This window comes from Engystomops pustulosus, chromosome 5, assembly GCF_040894005.1.
Source record: "Engystomops pustulosus chromosome 5, aEngPut4.maternal, whole genome shotgun sequence".
Classification (NCBI taxonomy): domain Eukaryota; kingdom Metazoa; phylum Chordata; class Amphibia; order Anura; family Leptodactylidae; genus Engystomops; species Engystomops pustulosus.
In genome coordinates, this window is record NC_092415.1 from 40446251 (window position 1) to 40462886 (window position 16636).

At 40.7% G+C, this 16636-nt stretch overlaps 1 protein-coding gene across 7 annotated transcripts; it reads left to right on the forward strand.

The window, feature by feature from the left end:
• The first annotated feature begins 751 nt into the window (after positions 1-751).
• C5H8orf89 (chromosome 5 C8orf89 homolog) lies at positions 752-16431 on the forward strand. Of its 7 annotated transcripts, XM_072151715.1 has the most exons (7): positions 774-834; positions 5861-5912; positions 9313-9452; positions 10987-11128; positions 14887-14927; positions 15821-15977; positions 16079-16431. In XM_072151715.1, exons 1-6 carry the CDS (start codon positions 795-797, stop codon positions 15958-15960), a joined length of 555 nt encoding a protein of 184 aa, XP_072007816.1. In that variant the 5' UTR covers positions 774-794; the 3' UTR covers positions 15961-15977; positions 16079-16431. The 7 variants fall into 7 exon arrangements, with proteins under 7 accessions (XP_072007822.1, XP_072007817.1, XP_072007820.1 ...); XM_072151716.1 differs by having other exon boundaries at positions 767-834; positions 14890-14927; positions 15821-16431; XM_072151719.1 differs by having other exon boundaries at positions 769-854; positions 15821-16431.
• The last annotated feature ends 205 nt before the right edge of the window (positions 16432-16636 follow it).

A 16636-nucleotide genomic window follows, 5' to 3' on the forward strand; every position in this document is an offset into this window, starting at 1 on the left:
TGTAGTCGGCATTTGGTCTTCGCTGTTGTGATCACAAACTGATTCATTGTACAAATTAGACGATCAAAGCGATTTCCAACAAGGGACCCCATGATTGGTCCTTTTCTGGGTGATGGGAGACCTAATCTGCTGGACAAAGTAGGCATTGCACACTTGTGTCAGTGTATTTCCTAGCAGCAAGGGCTCTTTCACATTGGCGCTGGTTTCCAGGTCTGTGGTTCATATTCACGGATGCTTCACAAAACCAACGATTTCACATTGCAGAGGGGCTTAGTCACCGCACCGGTGGGATATAACATTCGGCCGGCGCTGTGAGTAAGCATGGCGCCGCCACATCGCAGAGGGCCGGCAGCGATTGTGCAATATATGCAGTGCTGACGGCTACTCTTACAGGTCCCGGCTGACACGAGCGTGGAGGGGGAGTGACTGCACCCTTATACTTTACCTCTGTATAGTTCCTGATAAGACTTGTACCTGTTCTGTGTTTTTGATTACTCCTGGTTTTGGCTCACATTAACTGAAGACTTAAAGGGGTCTTCCAGGAATAAGCGGAATTCATATTCGAATGGGTCATTAAAATATAAGCTAATATGTAAGTAGTTGTTATTTAAAATTGTGCTCCCCTTAGGAGAAAAATGCTGTGGACTTACAGTATAATGAAGACTTAAAAAGCTACTGGCCCTTTAATTAGTCCTGTGACTTTGTCCCACATCACATGTCCTGCACCTGCCTGGGCAGGGTCATGTGACCACCACTATGTTTGGCTGTAGTCGGTTGGTTGCAGTGCATCCAGTATGGCCAGTGTTGTGGTGAGACGTCATCTCAGTGATGGAGGTACACACATCATTACTATGGTAACAGAGCAGGGCAGTCCACCTACTTTAGAAACCCATAACATTTTGTGAATCATAAAATCAAACTATTTAACCCCTTCTCGCAGCCTGACCTGATTCTACAGCATCGGATTGGGCAGTTCCCACACCTTGACGTAGCTGAGCCCGTGTAACAGTAACTATCGCGTTCCCTCCTGTTTAACCCTATAGTCACTGCGTCATAGTGACTGTGGTCTCTATAGTGCATAGGAGTGTCAATTGTTTCCATGGCAACCCCGAAGTCCGATAAGGGCTGCCTTCAGTAGCAGCCTGTTAGGATTGTGCACTTTGCAGCTGTCAGCCTATGCAGAATGCAGTATATTGCAATGAACAAGTGACCTTTCCACATCTGACCTCACAAAAAGCGTCCCCCCCCCCCCCAAAAAAAAAAACAGCTATGGAAACAAAAAAATATAAATGCAAAAACAAGCAAATTTTTCACACAAAATGAGTTCTATATTCTGTAAAACAAGTTAACCATAAAAAGCATAGAATAAAGAAGACATTATTTTTATGGTGAAAGTCAGGGGAAAAAAATGCTAAAAACCATAAAGAAGAATTAATAATTTTTTTTTTAACCACCACCAAGAAAGAGTTAATAAAATTTGATTATTAGCTATTGAATCCCCCGTAATTGATGTACCTGAAAAGTGGATCTCATCTACAAAAAGATAATCCCCCAAATGTCCAAATTACAAAAAAATAAACATTTTATAGCCTGTAAAATGTAACAATGCAGATCTGCTCTGAATGGCGCCTCCTTTCCTCCTATGCCCGGCCGTACAGCAGTCACCACCACATATAGGGCATCCTCATACTCGGGAGAAATTAGTAACAAAATTCATATGTAAAACATCTAAAGGGTTAACACACTTCTTAAAGTTGATTTTTCATTGAAGGGTACAGTTTCTAAAATGGCATAATTTATGGGGTTTTACTGCTGTTTAGGCCTCTCAAAGTCAGTTAAAGCTGAGCAGGTGCCTCTAAATAAGGGTTTTCACGATTTTCTTAAAAATGAGAAAAATTGCTCCCACAATTCTGAACCTCCTAACAAACTAAAAAAGGGACAGGATGCATAAAAAGTCACACAAATATAAAGCAGATATTCAGGAAATGTTAGTTATAAGGCTACTTGGGTGCTATGACTATCTGCCTGAAAAGCAGAAAAATTTTACCTTTGAAAATGAATGATTTTTAGAAATTTTTACAAAATTTTCATTTTTTCCATAACTAAACACAAAAGATATCAACATTTTTCTATTACTTTGAAGTACAATGTGTGACGAGAAAACAATCTCAAAATCCCCTGGATATATTAAAGCGTTATGAAGGTATAACCTCTTAAAATGACACAGGGCAAATTTTAAAAATCAGGCCTGGTCCTAAGGCCCTAAAATGGCTTAGACCTGAAGGGGTTAAGCTCCATTTTGTGATTAATGACATTGAGATTTGTTGTATTCATTTCTTTATAGAATTATGGGTTTTTGTATCAGAAGTTCATATTCCCGGAATATCCCTTTAAAGCGTAACTCCAAAGTGCTATTACATAGGAATCAGTTCAGGAGCCAGAAGAACCGTCTGTATTTAGAAAGCTGAGCCAAATTATCCAGTTCACTAAAAAGACCCTGACTGTCCAGCGCTACTTTTCTGGTCGTGACATCAGCTAAGAGAACAGAAGCCAGAGAAGCTTCCCTCAATTCCCATAATGCTGAGCTAGCAGCCCAGCCAATCAGGACACAGAATCTCAGCCTGAAGTCTCTCATCAGTGTTGCTGCTGTATGGACATCTACAGAGTAAGGCTACATTCACACTACAGTATGGGGGACATATATACGGCCGACGTATATGCGGCCGATATACGTCCCCCATACACTTCTATGGGCTCACGGCGCCCTACGGGAGCGGTATGGTGCAGCACACATGCGGCACCGTACCGCTTCGTAGCCCGGGAAAAGATAAGACATGTCCTATCTTTTCCCGTATTGCGGCGCCGCGGCCATATATCGCTATGGAGAGGGGCGCTCACCTCCTCCTCCTCTCCCCGCGCTGCCATGTGCCCGCCGTGCTATGGTGCGGCGGGCTCCCGGCAGTGTGAATGTAGCCTAAGGCAGGGGAAGATACAGAGCTGACCCTACACATCACTGGGTTCCTGTGTTCTGTACAGAACATACAGCAATTCACTAAATAAAGTCTCCTAATCCAGGCCCCAGCACAGACGTCACCCTATCCTAACAGCTTTCTGACACAGTCAGAAAGTGGATCACTAGCAATAAGGTAATAGATGCTTATTGGAAAAATATTAGTTTTTAGGTATAACAGCTATAGAAACGCTTAATAGACTTTACATTTACTCTTTAATTGTACTCAATCTCTCCTGCAAAATCATATGTCCACTGGGTGGGAAGACTAAGCTGTGTCCACTAGAGATGAGCAGGTCCAGAAATATTGCTGGACTGGAGGCTAAACAGCCAATCCGGGAAAATTGATGCCCCTAGCAACTAGCCGTGGCTATGATTGGCCATGTCCACTCATCTCTAGTGTGCAAGCCTTTTGGGGCACCCAGTTCTGCAGGGTCATAGTAACTACTTGGGCAGCACGGTAGCTGAGTGAGTAGCACTTCTGCCTTGCAGCGCTGGAGTCCTAGGTTCTAGTCCCACCCAGGTCAACATCTGCAAAGTGTTTGTATGTTCTCTCCGTGTTTGTGTGGGTTTCCTCCGGGTGCGCCGGTTTCCTCTCACACTACAAAAAAAAAACATACTGGTAGGTTGTTTAGATTGTGAGCCCCATGGGGACAGGGACCAATTTGTCATACTTTGTGTAGCGCTGCGTAATCTGTGTGCGCTATATAAATAAAGAATTCTTATAATTATTATTATACTTCAACCCATGAGTGGCTTTGTTTGACATGGGGACAACTGTAGAAGGCCCCGTCGTCTGAGAAGGCCATTAATTGGCCAAAGTAGTTCATGGTTGGCTGCAGGACCCAAAACTTTACTGAAATGACAATGGAAATGGGAGACTGAGCAGGGCAAGTCCCCATTCTGGAAAACAACCTTAACTGTATGTACAATCTGTATAATAACCCAGTCTATAGTATCTTTTACACAAGTGATATGACTGTGCTGATCTACCTAGCAACAAGTGGCACAATGCCAGGCAGCACACACTGTACAAACACCCTGTTGTTTTATGGGCTTATAATCTAGCTTTTGTGTGTGTGACTTGTGTGTTTCTTTATTGTATGTAGTGCACAGTCACTAGGCGGCTGTTACTAGGCTTCACTATAGGAAGGAATGGCTGTAAAAGTGCATTGTTTTCTCTGCATATCCCTCCGCCGCTGTGCAGCGAGCCTGGACGGGGATGTGTGCCGGGGCCAGGAGACCCATTGTGTGCAATCATCTGATTACATCACATACCTTCATGTTTGTAGACTATTTGTAGCTTCATAACCATTGCTGGTTCTATAGACCTGCACATTGATGGCCGCACACCCAATATGAGAAGGGAGAGCCCATGGACACAGCAGCACAGTGAGTACGGGAGCCGAGCTGTGCATGGAGCTGTTCCCATCTGAATTATTGCACATGCTAGATGACTGTATGCATTTCATATGAGGCAAGGTCAGTAAATGACACATATGCAAAAGTTTCTGTATGTTAGACAACTGCACTCCCATGTCCTTGTCATACTATACTGGATGTTGGTATCTTAGTGGGGGACATTTATATAAAGTGGTTTACGACTCGCTGTCGGTAATCAGGGTAAATATATAATATTGCAGTACCAAGCGCGAGTTCCTAGTTTCTATTCGGCTAGACCATTTTCATGGTCTACTCTACACCACTTTTCAGCGTCCAAAATATGGAAAGGACAGATATTAACTTTGTCAGAGTTTCCACATAATGAAAACCACAGCCCTTTTCGGTACGGAAAATCCCATATTTTATACTAATAAATGGGTCAGAAAGGAAAAAAGGCGATGAGAGCACCACAAGAAAGGCGGAAACCCCATATTAAATGTCCCCCATGGACTTTGCTACATAATTAGGATACATTTGAACTGATTAGTTTCCTACCTTAAATGATCCTGTGATACCTATGTATGAATTATTAGTAGCAGCTGCAGGACTGTGAAAAAAAGATTATATTCCAGAATTGTAGCTGGACTTGCAATACAGGTGGTCCCCCTACTTAAGGACACTTGACTTACAAACGACCTCTAGTTAAAGATGGACCCCTCTGCGCACTGTGGCCTCTGGTGAAGCTCTTTGGAGGCTTTACTATAGTCCTAGATTGCAATAATCAGCTGTAAAGTGTCTGTAATGAAGATTTATTGATAATCCTTTTTCCCATTACAGCCAAAAAATGTGAAACTCCAATTGTCTCTGGGGCAAAAAAAAAAATTGTCTAGCCTATCTTGTACGTAACCCGGGGATTGCCTGTATTGGGGAAGTGCCCTCACACTGCTGTCTACTTTGATCTCTGCATTCTACTGCTACCCAGCTCATCGGCTCTGCTGTAATATCTAACCAGAAGCCTGCTACTGCTTTTAGAGGAGAGGGATTTTGGGCTGTGTTCAGTGAGAAGGTCTCACACAGGAGGTGCACCTCAGTAAACTACATCCAGCAAAAATTGTGGAATTAAATGTATTTTTCACAGTCCTGCTGCACACAAAGGTATAGTTACATGGCTCTCCAGGGCCAATACCTTGCGCTGTCTGCAACTTTGTATGGTAGACTCCCTTTCGACCCCATATATATTACTGGATGCTATAACTAAAGCTATAGGTGGTGCAGAGATTACATAGCACAGTAAAATATAATAATTGGAAAATGGTAGGGGGAGGGGTAAATATTCCTTTTGCATTGGGGCCTGGGACCTTCTTGCAAAATGTTTAGCAGTGCCAACTCATGAGAAAGTATTGGGTGGTTAATCAATATGTTGTTATCCTGTAATACAAGATAATCCTACTACCTCATCTCTTGCAGATTTACATATTAGAGGCTTAAATCTTCTGGACTTTTCATGCAGAGAAGAAAGGTTTGTATTACATACATATGACTGTAATGGAGGATCTGCCATAAGTTATGTGCATTCATAACAAGACTCTGTTCACCTCTGCACTTGTAATTTAGTTTATCTGTTCCAGTATAGGAACAGAAAGAAAAAAAGAACCAAAAAATTTGCAACCCCTTTGGTACCAATCTGGTTTCCGTCATGGTGCCCTTTAATTTACTTGAAAAATACCAATGTGAGATATCCCTAAAGTCCTACAATACTTTTGAAAGTTCAAAGCTGTCACCACATTTTTCACATATACAGCTGGTGATAGGTTCCCACAGAGCCCTATTAAGTAAATCATACCCTACTTTTGTCTAAAAAATTGTTTCTCTCACATCCACGGAAAATCAATTTTTGTTCTCTTACCTGGCATATATCAGCAAGTCAGAGGGGATGTGGCCTGCTCAGCTCAGGTCAGTGGCTCCTTCCCATGCCTTATGTCTCTTCTCAGCATTTCATGTCATATGACCAGGGGGATGTCATCTATGGTCCTTTACTCAGTAACATTAACATCTATCCCATGTATATATCTGATCACATGAAATCACAGCATGCCCAGTCACATGACATGAAGTCACATGACATGAAGAGCTGAAAGTAACAGAACTCTCTCTCAATGTTCCAACAAGGCACCGTGTACAACAATCCTGTGTAAAATATTTGACCCCTAACAAGTAAACAGAGCTGTATATGTCTGCAGTTGAACATTGGCAGACGGTCCCTAAGTACTAGTTCAATACAGCAAAATGTCCTAGCTGTGAGACCCGTCAATCAGGAATAAGGTGGCAGGGCAGTGCAGGTAAAATTTAATATGCAGGATATTAATATCATTGGAGTCACCTCGGGTGAGTTGCTTATAAGTTTCCAAACTGATTTTTTTTTCACATTGCAGCCGTGGAAGGGAAGCATTTAGGAATAAGGACAATGCTATTTGCCCATGAAAGAAAATTCTAAAATTTCAATCCCCTAGTGATGTTTACAGAATTTTACTCAGTTTTATTGCTGTTTTAGCTAATATCACTGGTGATGGTCAGTGTAAAATTCACGAGTGTGGGTGGGGACTCTCTGACCATCCCTCTGTGCTATGAGATGCTGTGTGCTGATAATGTGCTTATATTATCAGGGTACAGGGTTTATCTACACTTTCATTTACCTTCTGAACATTCACTTGTATCTGTAGAAAAAGAGATGAGACAGATCAGAGATGGGATGCATATTACACACAATGACACAGTCAGCACCGTTACATCTCTGCTTTATCACAATATAAGATCTGATGTGTCTCCCTCCCTCTCCCCGGATAAAGAACTTATCTGCCTATAGCTAGTAGCTCTCCTCTCGCTGTTGCTGTTGTTTGCTGACAGGAAGTCAGTGTCTGTGTATCAGTATGAGCTCCGTCCTGGAATATAGGGGGAGGGGCCACTTCAGGAAGCAGAGGGAGATAAGAGCTCAGCCCCACAGTGTCAGACAAGATGGCTGTCGACCTAAATTCAGAAGATCCAGGGTCGTGAACCAGAGGCAACAGAAATTGTGTACACAAGGACTGATAGAGACAGGTTGGAATTATATCGGTGAAATGCTGAATTTTTGTGAATAACAGTGAATTAGATAATTGTAAATTTTATCATCTTGAGTGTATTTAAAACACCCTTTAAATATATATTTTAATAAAGTATTTTTTTTGGGTGGGTTAATTTGACAAGGCCTGGGCATGTATCAGACTGATCATTCTGTCCTATCAGTTGACTTCATAATTCATCATTTAGTCTAAGGAGTTGAACAGTTGCAGCCTCTATTTGGGGATAACCCGGTCCACTTTTCAGAAGTAATAAAAATGTCATGTAAACCAGCTCATACAGTCGCAGAAAAGTTTCTTACTACTTTGTACATAGTTCTGGTGTGTAGCCCTGATAAATTTAGCCCATTGTGTGATAAATCTAGGAAAGTATTGTAGCTTCCATTGTAAAGAGAAATATGTTTTAGGCTTTTTTTTGACCAGTGTGTCCATCTGGCATTTGTTTTTCATGAATAGTACTCAGATCCCATCTGAGTGGTGTCAGTTTTTAAAACTGACACATTGAAGGGAATTTATCATGGCTTGCAAGCCAGTTTTCTTGCATGTATGCCACACATTGTGGGACTTGTTGATGCTTTTACACCCAGCACACAATTTTTTAAAAAGTTGGCAGGGCAGGGCAGGACAGAAAGTAAACCAAAACATGGATGGGAGTCCAATATACTGGAAATATCAGGCCAGAACGTGGATGCCTTGTCTGGCCAAATATTGGAATTACCAGACCAGAATGCAGATGCCATGTCCAGCCAAATATAATGGAATTACCAGACTAGAACATGGATGCCATGTCCTGTCCAATATACTGTAATTACCAGAAAAGAACATCAATGCCCTGTCCAGTCCAATGTACTGGAATTACCAGACTAGAACATGGATGCCATGTCCAGACAAATATAATGGAAATACCAGAAAAGAACATTGATGCCCTGTCCTGTTCAATATACTAAAACTGCCAGATCGGAACGTGGATGCCCTCTCGAGTCAAATATACTGGAATGCACACCAGAATTACTAAGTGGTTGGAAAATCTTAATAAATCTCTCCAATTGACTTCTGCTGTACACACAAATAAACTGATCAGACTAGGACAGTGGTGGCGAACCTATGGCACGGGTGCCAGAGGTGGCACTCAGAGCCCTTTCTATGGGCACTCAGGCCATCAGCCCAGGACTGAGTTCACCAAACACTGAATTTTCCTGCAGTCCCAGGCAAATTAAGAGATGCTGCTCTCAGAGCTATTCGACACTTCATTGTCTGTTTGGTACTGCGGGAAAAGTGAGAAGGTTTTGACAGAACTGCATTATCTTTGGAGGTCCTCCTGCTGGACCCACCATTCTTCCTTTACAGAGAGACCCTGGATAGAAGCTACAATGATAATCTGAATTTGCCTTGCTTCTTTGAACTGGTGGCATCAGCGGCCGATACAATTGAAAGATGTGAAAGAACAGGTAGCAATAAGTTACTGTTTAAAATTTCATGTTGGCACTTCACGGTAAATAAGTGGATTTCGGTTGTAGTTTGGGCACTCGGTCTCTGAAAGGTTCGCCATCACTGGACTAGGACATGCTCTATATTCTAGCAGAATGACTGTGTGCATTGATCCTGTAATAGGGCGGCTGTGTGACGTCTGTTTTTATCACAAGGGCATCCGCCCCTAGATATAGAGGAAATCTGATCATTGATATTATACTAACTGAGAACCTCCAATGCTGTTGTGAAGGAAGCAGAAATGTTTCTTGCACATCTTCAATATATTTTACAATATACATATGTACTAAACTTCAGTTTTTTCCATATGCACAGGTTCATGACTACTGCTCCAGCATGTAACCAGCACTCAAATCCCTTCGTTCTCCCTGCTTTTAAATGTAGGACCCTGAAACATCCATTGTACATTGCTAAGCCTTTTGTATCTGAACTGACTCCAGCAATGGCAGAGAAGGGTAAGAAAAATAGTACAATAGTAATTGTATAAATGCCCCCCTTGCTTTACTGAACCTACCCTTAGCAGTACCAAACTAACCCTTGCCCACAATGTGCCTATCTTTGGTTTATGAATAAAATCTACAATATAAACTAGTAAATAGCTACATGTGCCTTTAAGAAATACACAGGGTTATAATACAGGTTCCCGTTCCTGGGTAGATACCCTGCATACATTACCATACACTAAAAGGTAAAATTATTTAAAAGCACATTATTTAATTCAAAGTTATATACACACCCCATAAGTAAACTTTTAGCTCATTCTGCTCATAATTGCCCATGATGGACGAGTCCGAAGAAATTGACGTAATATGAAGTAATGTTATATCGATGATTTAATGTCAAATGTATTTTCCGTCTCCTCTGGCATTGACAACAGGCAGGGTGGCCCCTTACATCACACATTCCTGGTTGGACCAGAAAATACAAACCTTCAGTCCCAAAAGGAGAACAACATGCGACATAGAAATAAAACAACGTAATGTAATATATCAGCCCCAATCCAAAGGAAAGACGTATTCATACACAATCTACTGTCCCTGGAGGAATCTTCATTCCAAAAAACCTTCTCAGAGATTTAGCTGCTCGTTGTTATCTATTACTATTGTCATTATGAAAAAGCTATAAAATCCTGAATTTTTGTGTTGAAATGATAAACAGACAAATTTAATTTTGTGTGTTTTTTTTATCTGCATAGCTATTACATTCATTGCTTATTAGTCAGTTTTTCCCACCCAGAGCTCCAAATCCCCTTTACAGACAGGTGCTCTGCTTGGGCCCCTCCATCCTCCGCTATATGATATCTACTAAAGCAAATCTTAAATACACAACACGTTAAAATAATCCTCTTGCCCCAGCACCACATTGGGAAGAGGAAGACTTATGCATAACCAGATCTCTAGGACTGCAGAATATTTTGAGGGAATTCTCCACACTGTGCCCCTAAAAATACAACATTCACTGACAGCATAATGTCCTATGGATAGCAACTCTGCACCACACTCTGCTAAATAGTTTTTATAACAAAAATTTTTCAAAAACAAAATTGACCATTAGTTTAAACTACTTGTAGTGTATTTGTTCGTATCCTTTTTGAAAATTGGTTATATGGACTTCATTAGCTGCAGCATATTATTTTTGGTTACTGCTCCCTTAATATTGGTATAAAAATCTCAGCTTTGAAATAAGCTCTAGCTACAATATTCAGAGCACAGTACTTGGGATGCAGGATTGTGTTTATTGGTAATTGGCTCATGTAAATGAAAAATTTTAAGTGTCTGTAAAAAATTCTATGGACTCATTTCTACGCTCATTACAATAAGATTCCACACCTAATGATGTTCATCCTGAGGAAAATCTCAATTTCACCCTCACCATCAATTTTATCCCACTGATCATTTATTGGTGGTCTATAACCCTATAGGAAACTTGGGATGTGTTGCAGATTTTCTTGTACTCTTGATGAATGGTCCTGGCTTCTGTTTCCCATAGAATTATTAACTACCATCTATAAAGCTAACTGTAATCCTACAAGTTTCAGTGGAGGAGTTCCAGGCATCAAAGTAAATCAATTTCCCCGTATACAGCCATGCAGAGGTTATACTATCTACACATCTACTCTCTACAGAGACAGGTAAATCATCAGAATATGAGACTGATATCTTCTTGCTTGAATGAGTCTTCTAGCAGTTCTGACCATACAAAGCTTCAGACAGTGTTGGCAGGGCCGGCGCCAGCAGGGCCTGAGCAAGTGGCGGGGTCCAGAGCTGCTGAGGGACCCACATAAGGCTTCACAAGGAATACATCCGGGTGAGAGGACTTATATAAAACAACCATGAAGGGGCTGTTTGGTATAATAAACTAGGTAACAGGAGTTTAGTTTTAGTTTCTGAATTATTAATGCTGCCATGTCAGTTCACGGCAAAGGGGCCCACTGAGGCTCTGCCGCCCAGGGGTCTACTGCAACCTGGAGCCGACCGTGAGTGTTAGGTACTGGCCCTGGAGTGCTGTGTAATCATACCTTAGTGCGTTCTAGGTAGCAGGACTGTGGAACACTGGGGAACTGTCCCTACACTTCTCAAACTGCTATCCATAGCAACCGTTCTGCTGTAATATCTGACCCGAAGCGGGGGTGTAACGATCGCAGTAAGAAGAGAAAGACCTGCGGCTGTCACCATTTAAAATCTGCTCTGAGCTTCCTGCAGACATCCACAGGTCCCTGATGCAGCGCACGGGTGCTGCAGCAGCTGTTTTCTTCCAGGCAGGGAAGATGTTAGGGGACACACAGCAACCTGCTGTGTGCCGGAGCCTGCAGCCTGTCTGCACCTTCAAACTCTCTGCAGCTACTGCTGCTTTCTCCCGGTTCCTGCCCCTCCCCCCCAGACTGCATTACAGGAAATGGCAGACATACAAAGGGAGGGGGGAGGAGGGAGAAGGGACACTGTGTTTCCCTGGGCTCCCCAGCTGCTGCTCCTCTGATGCTGTCCCCAGTCCCCTGCCCAGTCCTGTCTGACATGTAAGGATGTGAATAAGTAATGTAGGGGTATATATTTGCATGTATATATTGTAGTGTAAATGTATATTGTATTTAAATAGTACATATGTTTATATCTAAATCAAGTCTATTGTATATGTTCATGTGTACAGTATATTCATGTGTTTTATATGTTAACCCCTTAAGGACGCAGCCATTTTACAGCTTAAGGCTCAGCCCCATTTTTTGGATTCTGACTTGCGTCACTTTATATGGTTATAACTTTTGAACACTGTTACTTATCAAAGTGATTCTGAGATTGTTTTTTCCCCACATGTTGTACTGCATTTTAGTGGTAAATGTTGGCTGATAAGTTTTGCGTTTATTTTCCAAAAAAAGAAAAAATCTCACTTTTTTGAAATTCAAAATCATTACATTTTCAGGTAGATAGATTTACCACCTAAATAAGTTGCTGAATAACATTTCCCATATGTATACTTTACATTTTCATAATTTTTGAAATGTCTGGATAATATATTTTGATGTCGCTCGGCTTACAAATCGAATAGCGATTTTCCGTATTTTCAGAATTTACTCTTTTGTGGATAAATACAGTTTTGAATGAAATGTTACATATTTAGTATCAGAACCCCCTATATAATCAACCCATTTTCAAATCTGCACCCCTCAACCTATCAGAAACAGCTTTTAGGAAGATTGTTAACCCCTTGAGATCTTCATAGAAATTGAATCAAAATGGAGGTGAAATTTAGAATGGTCAAATTGTGCCGGTTATACGCTCATTTAGCCCTAAAATTTACACATTTCCAAAAGATAAAAATAGAAAACCCACCATACAATTTGTTCTGCAATTTCTCCCGAGTGCAGAGACCCCCCACATGTGGCCGTTACTTGTTTTATGGGTACACAGCGAGGCGCAGAATGGAAGGAGGGACCTGCAGCTGCCAGGATTTTAGTTTCCTCTTTGGTCCCTTTTGTAGGCTATAAATTTTTGCTTTTTCGTTATTGGGGCCATGTGCTGGCATTTTTTTTTGCGGGATGAGATGCTTTTTCCAGTGTTGCCATTTTGGGGTTGGTATCCCCTCTTGTTGTAAATTTAGGAACTATTTTTTGAGGGTATGAGTAGAAAAGCATCAATTCTGTACTGGATTTTTGACTTTTTTTTTTTCGTGTTCACCGTTTAGCCTAATAATCATGTTAGCTTTATTCTATGGGACAATACGATTACGGGGATACCAGACTTGAATATATTTTCTTACATTTTACTAAATTTGTCAAATAAAACCCTAATGTGGGAAAAAATCTATCATTTTTGCATTGCCGTCTTCCAAGTGGCATAACATTTTTACTTTTTTGACTTGGGAGCTGGTTGATGGCTTGTTTTTTGCGGGACATGCTCTACTTTGCAGCAGTATCATCATGGAGTACATATGTTTTTTTGATCACTTTTGATGGCATTTTTTGTAAGATTGAATAGGTAAAAATGTTAATTTTTGGTGGGTTTTCAATAGTTTTTTTTAACGGCGTTCATCGTACGGGTTCAATAATGATTTACTTGTATTCTACGGGTTGTTACGGACGCGGTGATACTATATATGTGGGGTTTTTGTTATGATTTAGACTTTTTTGGGGTTATATGTCTCTTTATATGTTATGGGGCTTATGGGCATTTTTATTGATTTATTACTTTATTTTTTATTGAATAACATTTTTTTTTTACTTTTTCCACCATGGGAAATGACCAAGCAATCATCTGATTGCTTGTTCATGATAATACTCTGCAATAATCATGTATTGCAGGGAATTATCAGTGTTAGCCTATGCGCTTGCATAGGCTGGCACTATGCCAGTAAGATGACGTTATAGACGCCATCTTACTGGCAGTGCCTGCAGGCAGTGCTGGAGACCAGATCGGACCCCAGCACTTCCATAGCAGTGATTGGCGCCCCCGAAAACGGTTCAGGGGGGCCGATCGTGGGGGAAAGACCCCCAGAGGCATGTTAGATGCCGCGGTCGTGCTGACCGCGGCATTTAACGGGTTACACACCCGCGATCGGAGTCCACTCCGACCACGGGTGTTACACTGGGGTGCCGGCTATTAGTTACAGCCGGCACCCCGTGTTTCCCGATGCCGGTTCGGCTCTGATCCAGAGCCGAGCCGGCATAAGCGCCGTGGCGGATATATCCGCCACGGAGCGTGAAGGGGTTAATGTGTATGCTGTATGTGTTCATGTGGAAATTGTGTGTACAGTGTGTTAAAGGGGTTTATCAAGAGTTTGAAAGAATTAGGAGTCAGGCTGGGGTAGGCATTTAAAAAAAAATAAATGTGTACTCCCCTCCTCCGTCGCTCCTGATGTCCCCTGACGCAGTCCGTCTGACCTGTGCCTCTGTTTGTTTACAGGGGCAAGAAATTTTGATTTTGTTTTGAGACGCAATCCAAAGGCTTCCATTGCTCTTCCATCATGTTCGACAAACACAATGAAAACGCAATGTTACATCAGCCTTTGTAATCAAAGGCTTCCTTTGGATTGCGTCTGAAAATGCAATCAAAATGCACAGTGTGAACGCAGCTATAAGGTTGTTCACAATTAGGGGGTAAGGGGCCCTGTTAGGAATTTTGCCCTGGGGCCTGGCTGTAGTTACGCCACTGACCAGAAGTCTTCTACAGCCCTTACTTAGAGGAACAAAGAGGGGCTGTGCTGTGATTTCACACACCAGTGCACCAAGTCCAGCTACCATCCTGGATGAGCAGAGATTTCAATGAATAAAATACACCACAGTTTCTGATATAGAATGTAAAGGATTTCTATTGTCACGTGTTCATTTTTAGGTTATCTAGAAACTATACTTCATGCTATTAACTGAAGGTTTTTTTTTAAATTTGATTTCTATTTAAGAAGTAAAGCTGCCCACAGTGCACAAGTATCACAGCAGAAATGTAAGTTTTACATATTTAATCATTATATTCCCTAATAAAATATGCCTGAAAATGAGTGATTATAGGAAGCTTCATGTAAAGAAATGTTCTCTGTTCAATACAGGCTTCATATATATAGTTTTTTTTTTCATTTGAGCATTTTTGCAGCATTAATGTTTATAGTTTATAATGAAATCCAATCCAGATTAATAGAGACAAATAAAACCTTTAGGAAATTACAGCTGCTCCGTGATTGACTGTTTGTCCTCAGTTATGTCTTATATTATTTGGATATGTATTCTATAAAGCGCTACGGAATATGATGGCGCTATAGAAATAAAGATTATTATTATTATTATTATGATGGATTTTGGCTAAAAAATTGTTTTATAAATCTACCCCACAATGTTGTTTCGTGATTTACTTTTTTATCATATTTTTGGCATTTTTTACATACATGCAAAAGGCTGAAAACTCTCACATACAGGCGGTCCCCTACTTAAGAACACCCGACTTACGGACCTCTGGTAATTGGTAATTTACTGTACTTTAGCCTTAGACTACAATGATCAGCTATAACAGTTATTAAAGGCGTCTGTATTGAAGATTTATTGCTAATCCTGGTTCTTTTGACAATCCAACATTTTTAAAATCCAATTGTCACAGAGACCAAAAAAAATTCTGTCTGGGGTTACAATTATAAAATATACAGTTCTGACTTACATACAAATTCAACTTAAGAACAAACCTACCGAACTGATCTTGTACGTAACCCGGGGACTGCCTGTATATTCAATTACACGTTCTTGTTCAATAAAGGCAGAAATTCAGCACTGAGCTTGTTTTTGTTTTTATGTGTTTGATGATTTACTGCACAGAAATATTTTTCTTATTCCTATGATTTTTGTTCTCAGTCATTTTAGGTTACTCAGATCCACTGGATGGAGCCCCCACAGATTATATACAGAGACTTTCAGCAATTGCCTCCTTGGAGAATGAGACAGTGCGTCAAGAAAATATGAGAAAACTAAAAACAAAAAAAGAAGAAGCATAAGGGCTCATTCAGACGAGGTCTGTATGCTGTTTTTTTTATTTTTTCCGGCATACTGGCATACTGACCTATAGTTTTCTATGGGTCTGTTCACACATCCGTTTTTTTCATTGATTTGCAGGCAGTGAGAAAAAAAATAGCAGCATGCACTATCTTTTTACCACATGCAGACCACGGACCTGCATAGAAGTCAATGGATCTGCAAAAAAAAAAACAAACAGCACACGGATGACATCCACATGCACTCCATTTTTTCTTGTGGAAATGAAAAAAAAAAACGGATGCAGATACAATAGGGACTGAACATGGACATCACACGTCTGCATTTTTTTTGCGGACACGACCGTCTGAATAAGCCCTAAGAGGAATAAATGGTCTGCAATCTTCTCTTGTCTGGATGATTGTACTCTGATGCCACAGTTCATGATGTCAGGTTATTGTTTTATTAACAACCTCAGAAATGTAATTTTAGTTGTTTTTTAAGAAGGCCAATTTTAAAAAAAAATTATAATAATAACATGATGTGTGTTTTTTTTTTACCTTTCTGATCTGAATTCAGAACATTACAGATTGCTGGACTATATACAGTTTTTCTTTTATCCTTTTATACATTTTTATACATTTTCAGTCACCTTTTATTTTTATACAGTGATGGCGCTCAACGAAAACTACTAACATG

What these genes read in the sequence shown, in the direction of transcription:
- C5H8orf89 (XM_072151713.1), top strand. Translation starts at nt 795, where the DNA reads ATGGCCAGTGTTGTGGTGAGACGTCATCTCAGTGATGGAG. An exon ending in TCTACTCTCTACAGAGACAG is followed by an intron (nt 11,129 to 14,886) that starts GTAAATCATCAG and finishes TTTCTATTTAAG; the next exon opens with AAGTAAAGCTGCCCACAGTG. An exon ending in ACAAGTATCACAGCAGAAAT is followed by an intron (nt 14,928 to 15,820) that starts GTAAGTTTTACA and finishes TTTTGTTCTCAG; the next exon opens with TCATTTTAGGTTACTCAGAT.